Source organism: Siphateles boraxobius, unplaced genomic scaffold, assembly GCF_051911475.1.
Source record: "Siphateles boraxobius isolate OS27281-9 unplaced genomic scaffold, OSU_SipBor_1 49, whole genome shotgun sequence".
Taxonomy (NCBI): Eukaryota; Metazoa; Chordata; class Actinopteri; order Cypriniformes; family Leuciscidae; genus Siphateles; species Siphateles boraxobius.
In genome coordinates, this window is record NW_027509130.1 from 4952501 (window position 1) to 4967820 (window position 15320).

Consider the following 15320-nt stretch of genomic DNA (forward strand, 5'->3'; position numbering starts at 1 on the left):
TTATAGTTAACCAAAACTAAAACCATTTAAAAAGCTTTTGTTACTTGAAATAAAATATATTTTAATTAAATAAAAGGTCTACCAGTCTACTAACCTAAACCTACCAGTCTATTAACTACCAGTCTACTACCAGTCTACTAACAGTCTACTACAAGTCTGCTACCAGTCTACTACCAGTAAACTAACAGTCTACTACCAATCTATTAACTACAAACTACTGCCAGTCTACTACCAGTCTACTAACAGTCTACTATCAGTAAACTAACAGTCTACTACCAATCTATTAACTACCAGTCTACTACCAGTCTACTACCAATCTATTAACTACCAGTCTACTAACAGTCTACTATCAGTCTACTAACAGTCTACTACCAGTCTACTAACAGTCTACTACCAGTAAACTAACAGTCTACTACCAATCTATTAACTACCAACTATTGCCAGTCTACTAACAGTGTACTACCAGTAAATGAACAGTCTACTACCAATCTATTAACTACCAGTCTACTACCAGTCTACTAACAGTGTACTACCAGTAAACGAACAGTCTACTACCAATCTATTAACTACCACTGTAGAAGTATGTACTGTAAATGTCTATACTGTAGATGTATATACTGTAGTAGATGTCTATACTGTAGAAGTCTATACTGTAGATGTCTATAAAACTGTAGATGTCTATACTCTAGATGTATATACTGTAGAAGTCTATACTATAAATGTCTATATTGTAGATGTATATACTGTAGATGTCTATACTGTAGAAGTATATACTGTAGATGTCTATACTGTAGATTTATATACTGTTATACTGTAGATGTCTATACTGTAGTTGTATATACTGTAATACTGTATATGTCTATACTGTAGATGTCTACTGTAATACTGTAGATGTCTATACTGTAGATTTATATACTGTAGATGTATGTAGCCTACTGTAGATTTCTATGTTAGCGTCTCACCTCGTAGTCCATGCGCACTCCTGCGCTGTCTATCATGTGCTCGCTCCAGTCTCTGCTGCTGATCTTCTGTTGCTGCTCCGTCAGATACAGCAGCTCTTTACTGCAGCCCTGCATCAAGTCATACAGCGATGACAGATGCTGCCTGCGCTTCTCAGACGCATCCTACACACACACACACACACACACACACACACACACACACACACACACACACACACACACACACAGACAGCCTCAATTAAACTGTGCAGAGCTGTACTTTAAGAGTTAATTATGAATATAAACCTTTGTCATTTGTCATCATGTCATTAGATTTGAGAAGGTCTTACCAGTAGGTTTGTGTACTGCTTCTGAAGGGCAGACGAGTTCTTCTGTTCAGAAGAGGAAACATTCAAAACCTTCATACATACACATACATTCACACATAATAGGCCTAATATAATAATACGTTTACGAGCTTGAAGTAAAACCTTAAATGGATTACATTTTTTTTGTCAAATTAATGCGATGTATACAGCGCATCTAAATGTTAGTGCATGTGTGTGTTTATGTAGGCTACTTGTGTTTGTGTGTGTGTGTGTGTGTGTGTGTATGTGTGTGTGAGAGAGTAAGCGCGCGCGCGTGTGTGTGTGTGTGTGTTAAAGTGAGTGTGCGTCTGTGCATGTGTGAGTGTGTGTGTGTGTGTGTGTGTGCGCGCGCGAGTTTGTGAGTGTGTGTACACTGACGTTGCTGGTCTCCAGGGCCGAGCGATACGCCTCGATCTGTTTATGCAGGATATTATGGCCTGCGATCTGTTTCTCCACATCAAACAGAGTCGGACCGTAAGCGTGTCCCTGGATCGACATCTGAAACACACAGACGTCACACACTGCGTTACAGATGGACAAGTCCATACACTCTATTCATAGAGATGAATAAAGTATAGCTATAGTAGGCCTACTGTATTGGTATACTGTATGTATGTATGTATGTAGGCCTATATATTTATTTATATTTTTTAATGTGTTAATATAATGTTTATTTATTATTTATTTATATTAATACATTTATTTATTTTCTAATTTATTTAAAAAATATTCTCTAGTTTGTATTTTTTTTTATATAAATTTACTATTTTAATTAATTATTTTGCTTTCTCATTTAATTATTTGTTTCTTTGTCTTAAAGTAGGCTAATGCTGATTTATTTAAAAACAATATTAACAACTAATATTTAAATAGTTATTTATTAATAGCCAATAATTAAGTATTTGTTTAAACTAATCTTTTCCTAAATTATTTCAAATAAAAAAAATTTGTCATCTACTCATTTATTGTAATTTATTTGTATTATTTATTTGTTTTTAATTTATTTTATCAATTATTTGTGTGTGTATTTTAATGAAATGTTTATTTATTTATTTATTTAAAAGTATTGAATTATTTACTTATTTTAGTGTGGTTAAGTATTTATTTAATTGTTTTTGTTTTAATCTAATTTTTACTATTCATTTATTTTTAAAATTTTGTATTTATCTTTTTGTATATGTATTATTTATATATTTTTAGTTTTTTGTTTGTGTTTCAATGTAATGTGTACTTATTTTAATCACATTTTTGTTATTTAAGTATTTATTTATTGAATTGTTTTTGTTTAAATCTATTTGAATGATTTTAATGATTTATTAATATATACATTTATTTATTTAAATAATACAAATACAAGAAAATATTTTATTGATTTAGATTATATTATATAATTGAGATTATATATTTATTATTTATTTAATTTCTCATTTATATGTTTGTATTTTATTGTAATGGTTGTTTATTTAAATCAAATTTTAGTTTATTTAATCATTTACTAATTCTTAATATTTAAGAATCTATGTAATTGTTTTTTATTTAATGTAATTTTTTATTTATTTACATTAATCAAATTCTTTACTCAATTTTATTTATTTAATACATTTTTTTTTTTACTCTTTCTCTGAACCCCAGCTTTAAAGCAGCGGATCTTGATGTTTTTCTACAGAAGATCAGCAGAAGCTGTTCTTTGAGGAACGTCAGGATCTTCTCCTGTGACTTCAGACTGTTTTCAGACCCTCTTCACGGCACGTGTCAGCTGTTAGCTGCGCTTCTAGACTGTGTGTGCTGTTTGTCACCTGTTTGTCAGACAGCAGTTTGATCCAGTCGACGCCGGGCGGCAGGTAGAGCTCGTGAAGCTGCCCGTAAAGATCCCTGTAGATGCCGCAGTGTTTGGACCAGCGCTCGTGCAGATTACTCACACTACAGACACACACACACACAGCGTTACTGCTCAGCGCTCGTGTATCAGCAGTGTTGGACGTAACTCATTACAAGTAACTTGAGGTATGTAATCAGATTACTTTGTCAAGTAACTAGTAAAGTAACTAGTAAAGTAACGCACTACTTTTTCAATTTACAACAAAATATCTAAGTTACTTTTTCAAATAAGTAAAGCTAGTTACTTTTTCACATGTATTGACTGACAGCTCTCCTGTCCTCATGTTGAGATAAATAAAGTGTGTGCGCTGTGTGTGAACATGATGGTTATTTTAGTACTAGACTAAATGTCACATCTCACTTGCACGAAAACATTAAGCATTCCTCAAAATTAATAAAAACAGTGAAATGCAATCTCAGAATTTTACGCAAAACTTTTATAATTAACTATATTAAATTACACAAATGTACTTAATTTTTTTAATCTCACTTTATTAACCAATGTATTTGCTGCTGACCTTCAATGATCTAATTCAAGCATACATTTAGAAATAAGAGTGTTGAACTTCTTCTCCTGTGTCCTATTGTTCTTTAATCCAGAATGGCAGAAGCTGAAAGGTTTGTTTCTGTAGAGGCGTAAATATGCATTTCCTTCAGCCTGAGGCTTATTCATTTCACTTTTGGTGTGACGTCCTGTTAAAACTTAACATTTGCCAAAAATTTTACCTTTTTCGTTGTTATTAAAAAACAAACAAGCAACCAGGTGAGAAAAAGTAACGCAAAAGTAATGTAACGCATTACTTTTCATAAAGTTCTGGCCGTTCATCTGTTTGGTGGCTCGAGAATGCAAACTTTGGAATCGGTTAACAAGGTTACATGGAAAAACTTAATCTCAGCGTAAACTTAAATTACGTGAATCTGTGAAACCGCTGACGGCGTGCACATGCGTGTCACGTGTTCAGTCTATAGGTATATGCGCAGATGTATCAGTGGTGTGTGTGCACAGGAAGTGATCTCACTCACTCCAGCTCGATCACGCTGGCCTGCGGGTGCTGGTGTTTCTTGGCTCTGCTGACGTCCATGAAGAGATCCTTCAGCAAGATCTCAGCCTGACACAGATTCTCCGAGACCCGACCCTGCTGTTTCAGCGGAGAGCCTTTACGCTTGTTCTCAACGTCCTGATCAGAGGAGGAACAAAACACACACAGAGCAGTTCAGTGTGTGCGCTTCTGACCCGCATGTCATATGAACAGGGGGAAGAGCAACGGTCCCAGTACTGAGCCTTGAGGAACTCCATACTGAACATGTGATCGATGTGATGCCATTTCGTTTAGTGCTACAAATCACTAACTGATAACGGTAAGTAAGTATGATTTAAATCATGCTAGTGCAATTCCACTAATGCCAAAGTGATTTTCAAGTCTATTCAAAAGTGAGTCTATTCATAAAACATGAAAACATAACATGTGTGTGTGTGTGTGCATGTGTGCGAGTGCGTGTGAGCGAGTGTGCGCTGTGTGTGATTGCGTGAGTCTGTGTGTGTGTGTGTTTAAGTGAGTGTGTGTGAGTGAGTGTGTATCTGTGTGTGAGTGTGTGTTTGTGTGTGAGTCTGTGTGTGTATAGGAGTGTGCGTTTGAGTGAGTGTGAGTGAGTGTGTCTGTGTTTGAGTGTGTGTCTGTGTGTGAGAAATTTTGTGTGTGTGTGTGTGTGTGTGTGAGTCTGTGTGTGTGAACGAGTGTGTGTGTGTGAGACTGTGTCTGTGTTTGAGTGTGTGTGTGTGTGTCTGTGTTTGAGTGAGTGTGTGTATTTGTGTGTGAGTGAGTGTTTGTTTGTGAGTCTATGTCTGTGTGTGTGTGAGTGAGTGAGTGAGTGTGTATATGAGTGTGCATTTGAGTGAGTGAGTGAGTGAGTTGTGTGTCTGTGTGTGTGAGAGTGAGTGAGTCTGTGAGTGTGTGTATCTTGCCTCCGCCAGCAGTTCTTCGGTCAGTAGTACGTTCTTCTCCACCTGATCAGCATTTTGCTGTAAGCGTGTGATCAGAGTCAGCAGGTCATTCATTTGCGACCTGAATGAGGGAAACATGAGAGTCGGTCACCACCACACACACTTATAAACAAATCATCACACACACCATCAGTATCATCACTCCTGCTCCGTGACATCTCACCTGGTTCTGTAGCAATAAAATGTAAATGTACAGCTCTGTTTGTTTGCATGTTAATAGTTTATGTTCAGAGTCACTTTGAGTCAGCCGTTGAGTTTGATGTCGAGTATAGCAAAAACAAGTTGAGTTGAGTTTCTACTGCTGTGATCTGTCAATCACTCACAATCTCATCTGTCCATTTATTGCTCTGACTGACATTCTTGCAGTCGTTACGCAACTGTGTCACACCCTCCTGAGAGCGAGCGAGCCAGACAGACAGAGAGAGAGAGAGAGAGAGAGAGAGAGAGAGTGACAGTGACAGTGACTGGGAGTGTCTTGTGGAATGTTCAGGCGGAACTCTCGGAATTCTGCCTCCTTTCTTATGGAACTTCCACAGTTCAGAAAGAGATTCCTGGTGTTTAATGTCACACCCTGGACTGATGCGCGGGCGGGCCATTGTCTTCATAATCTAGCGTGTGGCGCGGCTTAAATTCCGAAACAGCGTCATGACAGATTTCTCACAACCAATCTGGGAGGTTTATATACATTGAGAGACTACATGGAATTAGTCCATGAAAAAAAAAAAATAATAATAATAATTAACAAATATATCAATAAAATAAAATGGTTAAAAAGTTTAATTATTTATTAAATTTAATTATTATAATTGAGAGACTGCATGAAAAATTTGTAATTTTAAAATTTGATTTGTCATAAAAGTATCATTTTTTCCATTTAAGAAAAATACATTAAAAAAGGTTAAAAGTGATTAAACCTGGTATAAAAAAGTGTGAAATGACAAAAGAACAATTCATGAAAGATTTCTCACAACGGATCTGGCTGGTTTATATAAACTGAGAGACTACATGGAATAAATAAAAAAATGGAATAAATATATCAATATAATAAAAAGGTTAAAACGTTTATAATAACTTTTTATATATTACATATTATACATATTAATTGAAAGAATACTCGAAATATTTGTAGCTTTAAAAACTGATTTGACAAAATTCATTCAATGGTCATATTCACCAAATAAATAAATACTACAAGGTGATTAAAAATTGTGAAAAACGATTATATATTACATATGATAAATTATGTATAATATGTAATTATTATTCTTATTCTTATTATATGTGTCATATTCACCATAACTAAAAAAAATTAAAAATACATACGCATAAAATTAAAAAGGTTAAAGGTGATTAAACCTGTTGTAAACAGTGAGTGAACCCAGTGAAACCGATGTCTGACTCACAGTGACTCTGAAACTGATGATGATCCACAAAATATTTGAGCATTGAAGCAAACGACACACACAACTAAAGCAAGGTCAAACACAGGGAGATTTCACTCATTCAAACGCAACAATTACCAATCAATCAGTTACAACATTACCTGACGCATCAGCATGAGGGAATGAGGAACTCACACTGATTGGCACACAATTAGATTATAGGTTAAACACACACCTACTAATATACACAAAAACAACACACCCATCTTTACACGGGCCTGATCCTCACACACAACAGCTCAGACCCGTTTGTGTTCTGCTCACCAGGACAACAGACAATAAAACACACTAACACACTTAGGCTACTGCAAGAGTACAAGGGGTCTGTGTGTTAGTGTGTCAGAGTGCGTGTGTGTGTATATGTGTGTGTGTGTGACTGAGTGTGTGTCTGAGTGTGAGTGTGTGTGCGTGTCTGAGTCTGTGAGTGTAAATGTCTGAGTGTATGTGACTGTATGTGTGAGTCGGTGTATGTATTTAAATGTGTGTGAGTGTCTGATTATGTGAGTGTCTGAGTGTGTGTCTGAGTGTGTGTGTGTGTGTGTGTGTGGCTGAGTGTGTCTGAATGTATGTGTGTGTGTGTGTGTGTGTGTGTATGTGTGTGTGTGTGTGTTTGTGTGAGTCTGAATTTGTGTGTGTGTGTGTGAGAGAGAGTGTCTGAGTGTGTGTGTGTGTGTGTGTGTGTGTGTGTGTGTGTGTGTGTGTGTGTGTGTGAGAGTGTGAGAGTGTGTGTGTGTGTGAGTAACGAGTAATCGGTGTGTGTATCTAAATATGTGTGTGTGTGAGTGTCTGAGTATGTGAGTGTCTGAGTGTGTGTCTGAGTGTCTCTGTGTGTGTGTGTCGGTGTGTGTGTGTGTGTGTGTGAGTGTGTGTGTTTGAGGTGTCACAGCCTCACTTCTGTGATTCACACTGATGTGTGTGTGCAGCAGGATACAAAGAAACATACCCAAAACACACAAACATGATTGAGACTTGATTAGCTGGATCGACATCAGTGTGAAATAATAGATGTGACTCATTAATTAACGTGCATCCCGAAACACACTGAGCAAACACAACAGGTTTCTATTCTTTCACCTCTATTCTATCGCTCCAGTTCCACGGAACACAATATAAATAATGTATTTATTTAATAATTTAATTAAAAAATGTATTATTTTTAAAATAATTTTATTTGTATTAAAATCTTAAATATCATAAAATATAGAAAATATATAATAAAAATTTTAAATTAAAATAAATAATAATTGAATTCTCCTTTTGTGTTCCACAGAGGAAAGAAAATCATATGGACTGAAACTAATTGAGTGAGAATTTTCATCAGGCAGTATTTCATATTTTAAATAAATTCTAAATACAATTTAACCCAATATGAACATAATAAAAAATATTACATTTTAAAATAAAATAAAATAAATAATAAACTTTTAATAATAAAAGACTTCTGTCTGCCCCAGCATCACTGAAATGCGTTGCCGCCAGACATTCCATGAACTGATAGATATGTGAATGCGTGTAAACTTTACATGAATTAAAAATATTTCAACAACTTTAATCTATTTACACGTGTTGATCTACAGACTTTCTTTTTCACTTCTCTTTTGGCGTTTGATTATTAATGAGGGATTTGCTGCATGTTTGACGCTTGACGGACAGTTTGACTGTTGTTATGATTTGATGCTATTTTATGTTTATAATTGATTTTTTTGTTTTGTTTTATGCTATTCATGTACAGCTCTTTGGTCCATTTTGATGGTTTTGAAAGTGCTTTATAAATAAAATGTGAGTGTTGTAGAAAAGATGAAGCAGTTCTGTCTATTGTGCTTCTGTGGCACCTGTCAGTTTATATATGATACATAGACTCGTTTACTCAGAACATGTACGTCCCACACACACACACACACACACACACACACACACACACACACACACACACACACACACACACACACACACACACACACACACACACACACACACACACACACACACACACACACACACACACACACACACACACACACAACCAGTGACTCACTGTTCTGTCTCACACACAATCCTGCTCTCTGATTGGTCGACCATTGATTGATTCCTGTGTAAGGAGTGTGTGAACCTGTATAACTGACCATTACTGTTACACTTTACAACAAGGTCCCATTGTTTCACATTATTTAATGCATCAACTAACAATAAGTAATACATTTGTCCTACTTATAATTTGTTAGTTTGTGTCAGGTCCATTAAGTAATACTAACACACAGAATATTTGATACATAAATATTATTAATTATTATATTAATAAATGCTTCAGAAGTATTTGTCATTGTTAGTCATGTTAATCTAAGTAACTGATATTAACAATTGGAGCCTCATTGTAAAGTGTTACTGATTCTTCTTCTTGCAAAATACAATATTTTCAACTCGAATTAACATTTCCACTCCATTTCTTCATTTATGTGGTAATTATTTGAGGTATCAGGGACAGGGTACAGTCATTATTGGAAAAGACGATGATAACCTCGTCGTCATAATGCCAGTTTTGCAGTGCATTATCAATGACAAAACGTCCAGCTTACTCAATCCCTTGTGTGTGAGATACAGCCCTGCCCTGTCATAAAGATAAATCACAACACACACACACACACACACACACACACACACACACACACACACACACACACACACACACACACACACACAGTCAGTTTCTCCCTTTAGATAGATTTGTCGTTTGTTCCAGTGTGTTTCACTGCTGTAATTATGCATAAGTCTCTTGCTACACTCTTAGAAGAAAAGGTTCTATTTAGTATCATAAAGAGTTCTGTCAGACGCATCATATTTAGAACCTTTCAGGGGTTCCATCATAGAATCATAGAATCATTTTATGGATTAGTGTTAATCAATTCAGTTTTTTATTCATTTTCACGAAATAAACAGCTCATAAACATACTTTATCACCAGAAAAAAAAACCCTGTTAAACATGAAAGTATTACGCAATCATTTATGAAATTCTCCTATCTTTTTAGCATGAAAGCGTCTTTAAAATTGAGTCAAGAACCCTAAAGTTCTATATGGAACCCCATTTAAGCTTTTATTCTAAGAGTGTACAGGCAAACGCTGAAGGTTAACCAGATAAAAACATGGTAACTCACTGTCCGGCCTTCACAGGACTGTATTCCTTCTTCTTAAACATCCTGCGTCCGCGTGCGATCCGTGCCTCTGTGTGAGTGTGTGTCTCTTCTGTCCTCTGTTATGGTGTTGTCACTTGCTTTGGCTCCGCCCACTGAAACAGGTGTGCCACAGACTGGACGTACCTGTTCCTGCCCTCTGAATTCCTCCGTCAAACTCTTCCTTTTCTGCACTTTCTCCCCGTCCTCTTGCGACGTCTGAATGTTTAGAACAGCTAATCATCATAAAGAGCGACACGTTAATGTGTCAGAGCAAAAATGATTCTGCAGAGATAAATCAGACAGCCGATTCAAACACAATGAGACTTCAAAGATGATGAAGAAAAGCTCCTGCAGCTTTTGAGAGCTCTGTAGTCAAGTCACCTTTATTTATGTAGCACTTTTTAAGTCTATATATGAATATTCATCTGCACTTCACCTGTACAGCAGGTGTGTGAACGTACAGCTGTGTGTGTGTGTGTGTGTGTGTGTGTGCATGTGGTGGAGGAGGAATGCAGCTCGTCCAGTCAGATGAACATTACAAACACACACTCTCTCTCTCAAAAGACGAGCATTCACCCACCCATTTACTACATTCTTACAGTTGGTAAGTAAACCATTTGAGTGTCAGGAGTTTAACCCAACACACAATGACCTCTGACCTCTGAGAGAAGAATATTCATGTCATAGACAGACCAAACCCCTGCGGGTCACAGTAAAGCTCAGGATCGAACCTGCCCGACACACGCAGCGCGAGTTAGAGAGCGTTTAGCTTTAGCGCTGATCTCCTCAGTGTGTTCAGGCCGCAGGGCGTCTCGAATGAGAGGAACACTCATTACAACTAAACCAGAAGTGATTAGAGACTAACAGTTTTTCCTGCATATTTAAGAAAAAATTACACCAATAATGCAAAAAGTACGTTTGTCTCGTTTTCCAGTACAAACATCTAAACATTCTAAAATCAAGATGCATTTACTTTGAATTTTCTAAATAATTTGACAAAAAATTAAGCAACTTTAATGCTTAAAACATGAAGAAATGTCTGCTGTTCAACTTCAGCTGATTTTTTATGACCCCACTGGCAGTTATTTCTTTGAACATTCAGTGCTTTTAAAAATAACCTATTATGCCCTTTTGAGTCTTGATGTTGTTTTGGGCTCTACTAGAACAGGTTTTCATGCTTGAATGTTCAAAAAACACATTATTTTCCTCATATTCTCCATTGTTGCAGCTCCTCTCTTCTCAGTCTGTCAGTAACGCTCTGTTTAGTTCCTGTCTCTATGAAGCCCCTCCTTCTGAAAAGCACACTGTGCTCTGATTGGTCGGCTGGATCGGTGTGTTGTGATTGGTCAAGCGTTTCGAGCATGTTTGGGAAAAGTCCCGCCCCTAATTACCATAACCGCCAGTTTCAACACACACTATTAACTAACTCAACCAGGCCCCGCCCCTTTATTCTGGGTATTATTTAAATGAGGAATATTGTGACATGTTCGTTCCCGGAAGAAACTCAAGACTACAATAGAGGCGTTTCAGGGAGTTCAGAAACACTGACTCTGATATAGAGAATAACTCCCGCTGGAGGGACTTTGTGCTTCAGAAATTTGCAGACACTAAAGGAAGATGAAAATGCAAAAAAAAACATAATAGGAGCCTTCTATTTTCGAGAGCACCTGAAGGGAATCACTGTGTCTGAAGCTCTTGAGAGGCTCAATATTAATGAAACTAATCACAACATCAATAATCAGAATAAAAAAGTCAGTGTAAAACTGTAGAATGTTGAACTGAACATTCCAAATGCGGCTCATCAAATGCAGGATTGAGAATTTGGAATTATACATTGAATTCTCTTTGAATTATATTTTTTACTTATTTAGAACATAAGCATGTTGTTCTCTTTTCTTTGAATGATGACTTGCCTGCCACTTACTGTACGTACAGTATAATAACTTACACTGTTAAAGTTTAAATATGGAAGAAGAGGATTATCCTAGATGGCATTACTAAGTATTTATTTAGCATATTCAATGAGTTATAGATTATATTTGTTTTTAATGTTGGACAACATTGAATCTGGATTCAATCCAGTTATATATCCACCCAACAAGCAAACACAGGTGGAAAACACACACGCAGGCTCTCTCTCTCTCTCTCTCTCTCTCTCTCTCTCTCTCTCTCTCTCTCTCTCTCTCTCTCTCTCTCTCTCTCTCTCTCTCTCTCTCTCTCTCTCTCTCTCTCTCTCTCTCTCTCTCTCTCTCTCTCTCTCTCTCTCTCTCTCTCTCTCTCTCTCTCTCCTCTCTCTCTCTCTCTCTCTCTCTCTCTCATCATCTTGCATGGCCTATATAGTAATTACTAGTGTATACAATAAATGCACAGAAACACAAACGCCTCATGATTCTGTTGAAAACATGTCATGCATTTCATCCTCAGATTAAATCAGCCAGTGTCAGTTTCATGTCATGCTGATTACATTACCTACATTGATGGTACATATATAATTAACTTATTTAAACAATATCGTACAGAACTAGCGATGATTATGAGTTGATATTTTCTGATGTTGCAGAGTATCAGTAGAGTATTACCCTAATAATTCATTAGAAGGAAAAAGCCACCAAAAGTGACAAAAAAAAGACATATTTGAAATATGGAGGCTAAAATGCGCCTATAGTGAATCATCCTGTTATTTTATTTGTTATATTTTAAAGACTATTTTAGAATATTCTATTAGTCATATCTAAAGATTTAGCAGGATTCTTGTTAAATATGGTGCCAATTTGAAGTGTTTTTTTATTCAACCAACTAAAATCAGCTCTGAAAACTATTTAAAACAGATCATTACTAATAATGAGAATGCAGAACAACACAGAAACTGGACAATTATTTCAAATGTGTTCTATTAAAGCATTTGTATTATGATATCCAGTATTTTATTTACAGCAACATTTGTATTTGATTTATAATTAACAGTGATCACTTTTCAAACTGAGAATATATTTAAAAGACCTGACAATCAACTGAAGCATTTGACGTACCGTAAACGGACGGCACGTTGTTTTGATATGGCTGAAAATCAACATGCATTTATACTGGTAGATAACATAACCTGAAAATCAAGAGTGCAAATGCGAGTCATATAATCGCTCTAGTTCAGTGTGATTGTATTAAACCGGGATCATCATGTGTGTGGAATGTTTGACCCGTCCTATATGTGTGACGTCACGTGTGTTTATTTGCATATTGGTCTTTGTGATCCGTGGCATTTCTGGACTGAAAACACACAGTTTGTCATGATGAACAGTGAGGGGAAATGTGGTTTATTGTGTTACTGTTGAAATAGGTGTGTCACCTTCACACCCTACACAGGCACTTAAAACACACACACACACACACACACACACCTACATCTACATACCTGAGCACGGACAACACACACGCACACTGCAATCCTGACCCAAACACTGTTCACACGCCGAACCCGCTTTGCTCACTTCACGGCAACACAAACTCATGCCAAGTTGTAAGTATTTTCCGTTTTGGTGAAATGGTCAAGTAGGTAGGCTATAACTGGAAACCAGAGATCTCAAAATAGGGCGTGAACTCCAAAAGTGGGCAGAACCTCCTAAATAGGGCGGGGCCTCCATGCGTGAACACTTTCACCATTGGCTCTGGCTTCAGCCAATTGCCACAGAGCTTGTTGCCAGTGGCGTTCGGACTGAAGCCGTCCAATCGCAGCATGTGGGAACGTTTTTAACTCTATCGCTTTGTTCTTCGAGATTCGCAGGGTAGGAGGAGGCAGTGACGCTGGGTGCAACTAAAAAGGCCCTATTGTCCAATGAGATCCGGTTGGGGAGTTACGGAACTGCCTCATATCGCATAATCTTATTCCCTGCTTACCTCCTGAACTGCAAATTTCTTTAACACGCTATTCAGCGCAAGTCCCGCCATGCAGTGAATTTCACTGGTTAAGGTGTAGGGTAGGTTTATGGGTTAGCATTTGTTTTAGCGTAGCATTGTGTAGGAAATTAGCACTGTAGAATCGGCTGTGGGGCGGGGTTTGCGCTGAACTCAATTAACAGGATTGGTGGAAAAATCGTGCATGCGTGTCATGTGCCTATCTGCCAATAGGAGAAAGCTAAGCCCTATTTTGGAGGCCCCAAACCCGTTTTGGAAATCCAGGCTGCAGTTATTCCCTTCTCGAATTGGTGACTAATTCGTATGAATTTGTACGATCTGCTTATGCCACTGATACACTTATGTTGAGAGGTGGAGCTTAATGCTTTTTTCAAAAAATCGTATGTTTGCATATAATACACATTGTGCGATCAATCCTAAAATAGTTAAATTTTCCTGTTCCATCATGATATCGCAGTCTCTCCTGTGCAGAGTAAAAATGTTATAACTTTCAACGATACAAAAACTAGATAATTTCAGCATTTAAATTCTCATTTGATGAGCTGCGTTTGAAGCTGATAAACACCATAATAAATTGTTCTGGACCAATCAGAATACAGGACAGGCTCTGGATCACAATATGACAATGATATTATAAAACTACACAGAAATATCAGGAAGATTATAAAATGATGATCGCACCTGTTCAGGTTTTTCTTCAAATAATTTTGATGCCCTGCAGGTTCTGCTCACAAACACAAAAGAACAGTTTTACTGTCATTCTAGACTAAATACACAGCATTGCATTTGCATATGTAATGATGTGAGGTCTAACAGGGAGAGACACAGATACATCACTACAAAACATCAGTTCAACTCCACCAACTAATTACAGAGGATTATACGGATAATGATTTCATTATACAGAGAATTAGATATTTATATCTTCTGAGTGAAACACAAGGGCTGTTTGATTGTGCAAAACTCACCAGCATGGCAATAGAGTACAGTGGGTGGTTGCTAGGCCGTTGCTATAGAGGGTTTATGTTGGAAAATTGTCAAGCGGCACATTGCAATGTAGTTGCTAGTGTGTTATGGGTGCTTGCAAGATGATTATTTACCAGTTCAAAGTCAATATCACAACTTTTTTTAATTAATAAATGAAATCAAGACAAAACCATTGTTTTTACATGCTCGGGTCTATTTTGAGATTTCGGTCTACTTTGCTTCTATAACATGTCTTCTATCAAACTAGTGACAGGAAAACATGCAAAATAGAAATTTAAGTGTTTATTGTATAGCACTTTATCTATTTCCGCCAGTAGATTTCCATTACAATACAAATCTTTAAAGTTTTTTTCTCCACTTCAGCATCACTTATATACACCAAACTTTACAGTTTTATTCCTAACTATATTATGAAGGTTTTTAGTGAGGGGTTTCTTCATATATAATTCTCATTGATTTATAGAACATTTTATTCCTAAAAACATGCTGAAAATGTTTTTTTTCTGGCGATTGACAGTATTTTCTGATTTATGGAGTGATAAAAAGAAATATCAAAAATCCCTTCAGTAAAAACCTTTAGCTCTAATATGTCAACAAAATCAAACAAGAATTTTGAATTATCCAA

At 36.7% G+C, this 15320-nt stretch overlaps 1 protein-coding gene across 4 annotated transcripts in view; it reads right to left on the bottom strand.

Annotated features, from left to right (window-relative positions):
- evplb (envoplakin b) overlaps positions 1–10256 on the bottom strand; it is a 23170-nt gene extending 12914 nt beyond the window's left edge. Inside the window, exons 1-8 of one of the 4 annotated variants that reach the window (XM_077202169.1) lie at positions 10181–10252; positions 9782–10081; positions 5151–5250; positions 4211–4365; positions 3106–3229; positions 1688–1807; positions 1292–1333; positions 963–1124 (exon numbers count right to left, since the gene is read on the bottom strand). In XM_077202169.1, coding sequence (XP_077058284.1) covers positions 963–1124; positions 1292–1333; positions 1688–1807; positions 3106–3229; positions 4211–4365; positions 5151–5250; positions 9782–9822 — 744 coding nt within the window. In that variant the 5' untranslated portion in view covers positions 9823–10081; positions 10181–10252. Of the gene's footprint in view, positions 1–962; positions 1125–1291; positions 1334–1687; positions 1808–3105; positions 3230–4210; positions 4366–5150; positions 5251–9204; positions 9237–9781 lie in introns of all 4 variants that reach the window. The other 3 variants (XM_077202172.1, XM_077202173.1, XM_077202171.1) reach the window with 3 other exon arrangements.
- Positions 10257–15320: the final 5064 nt, after the last annotated feature.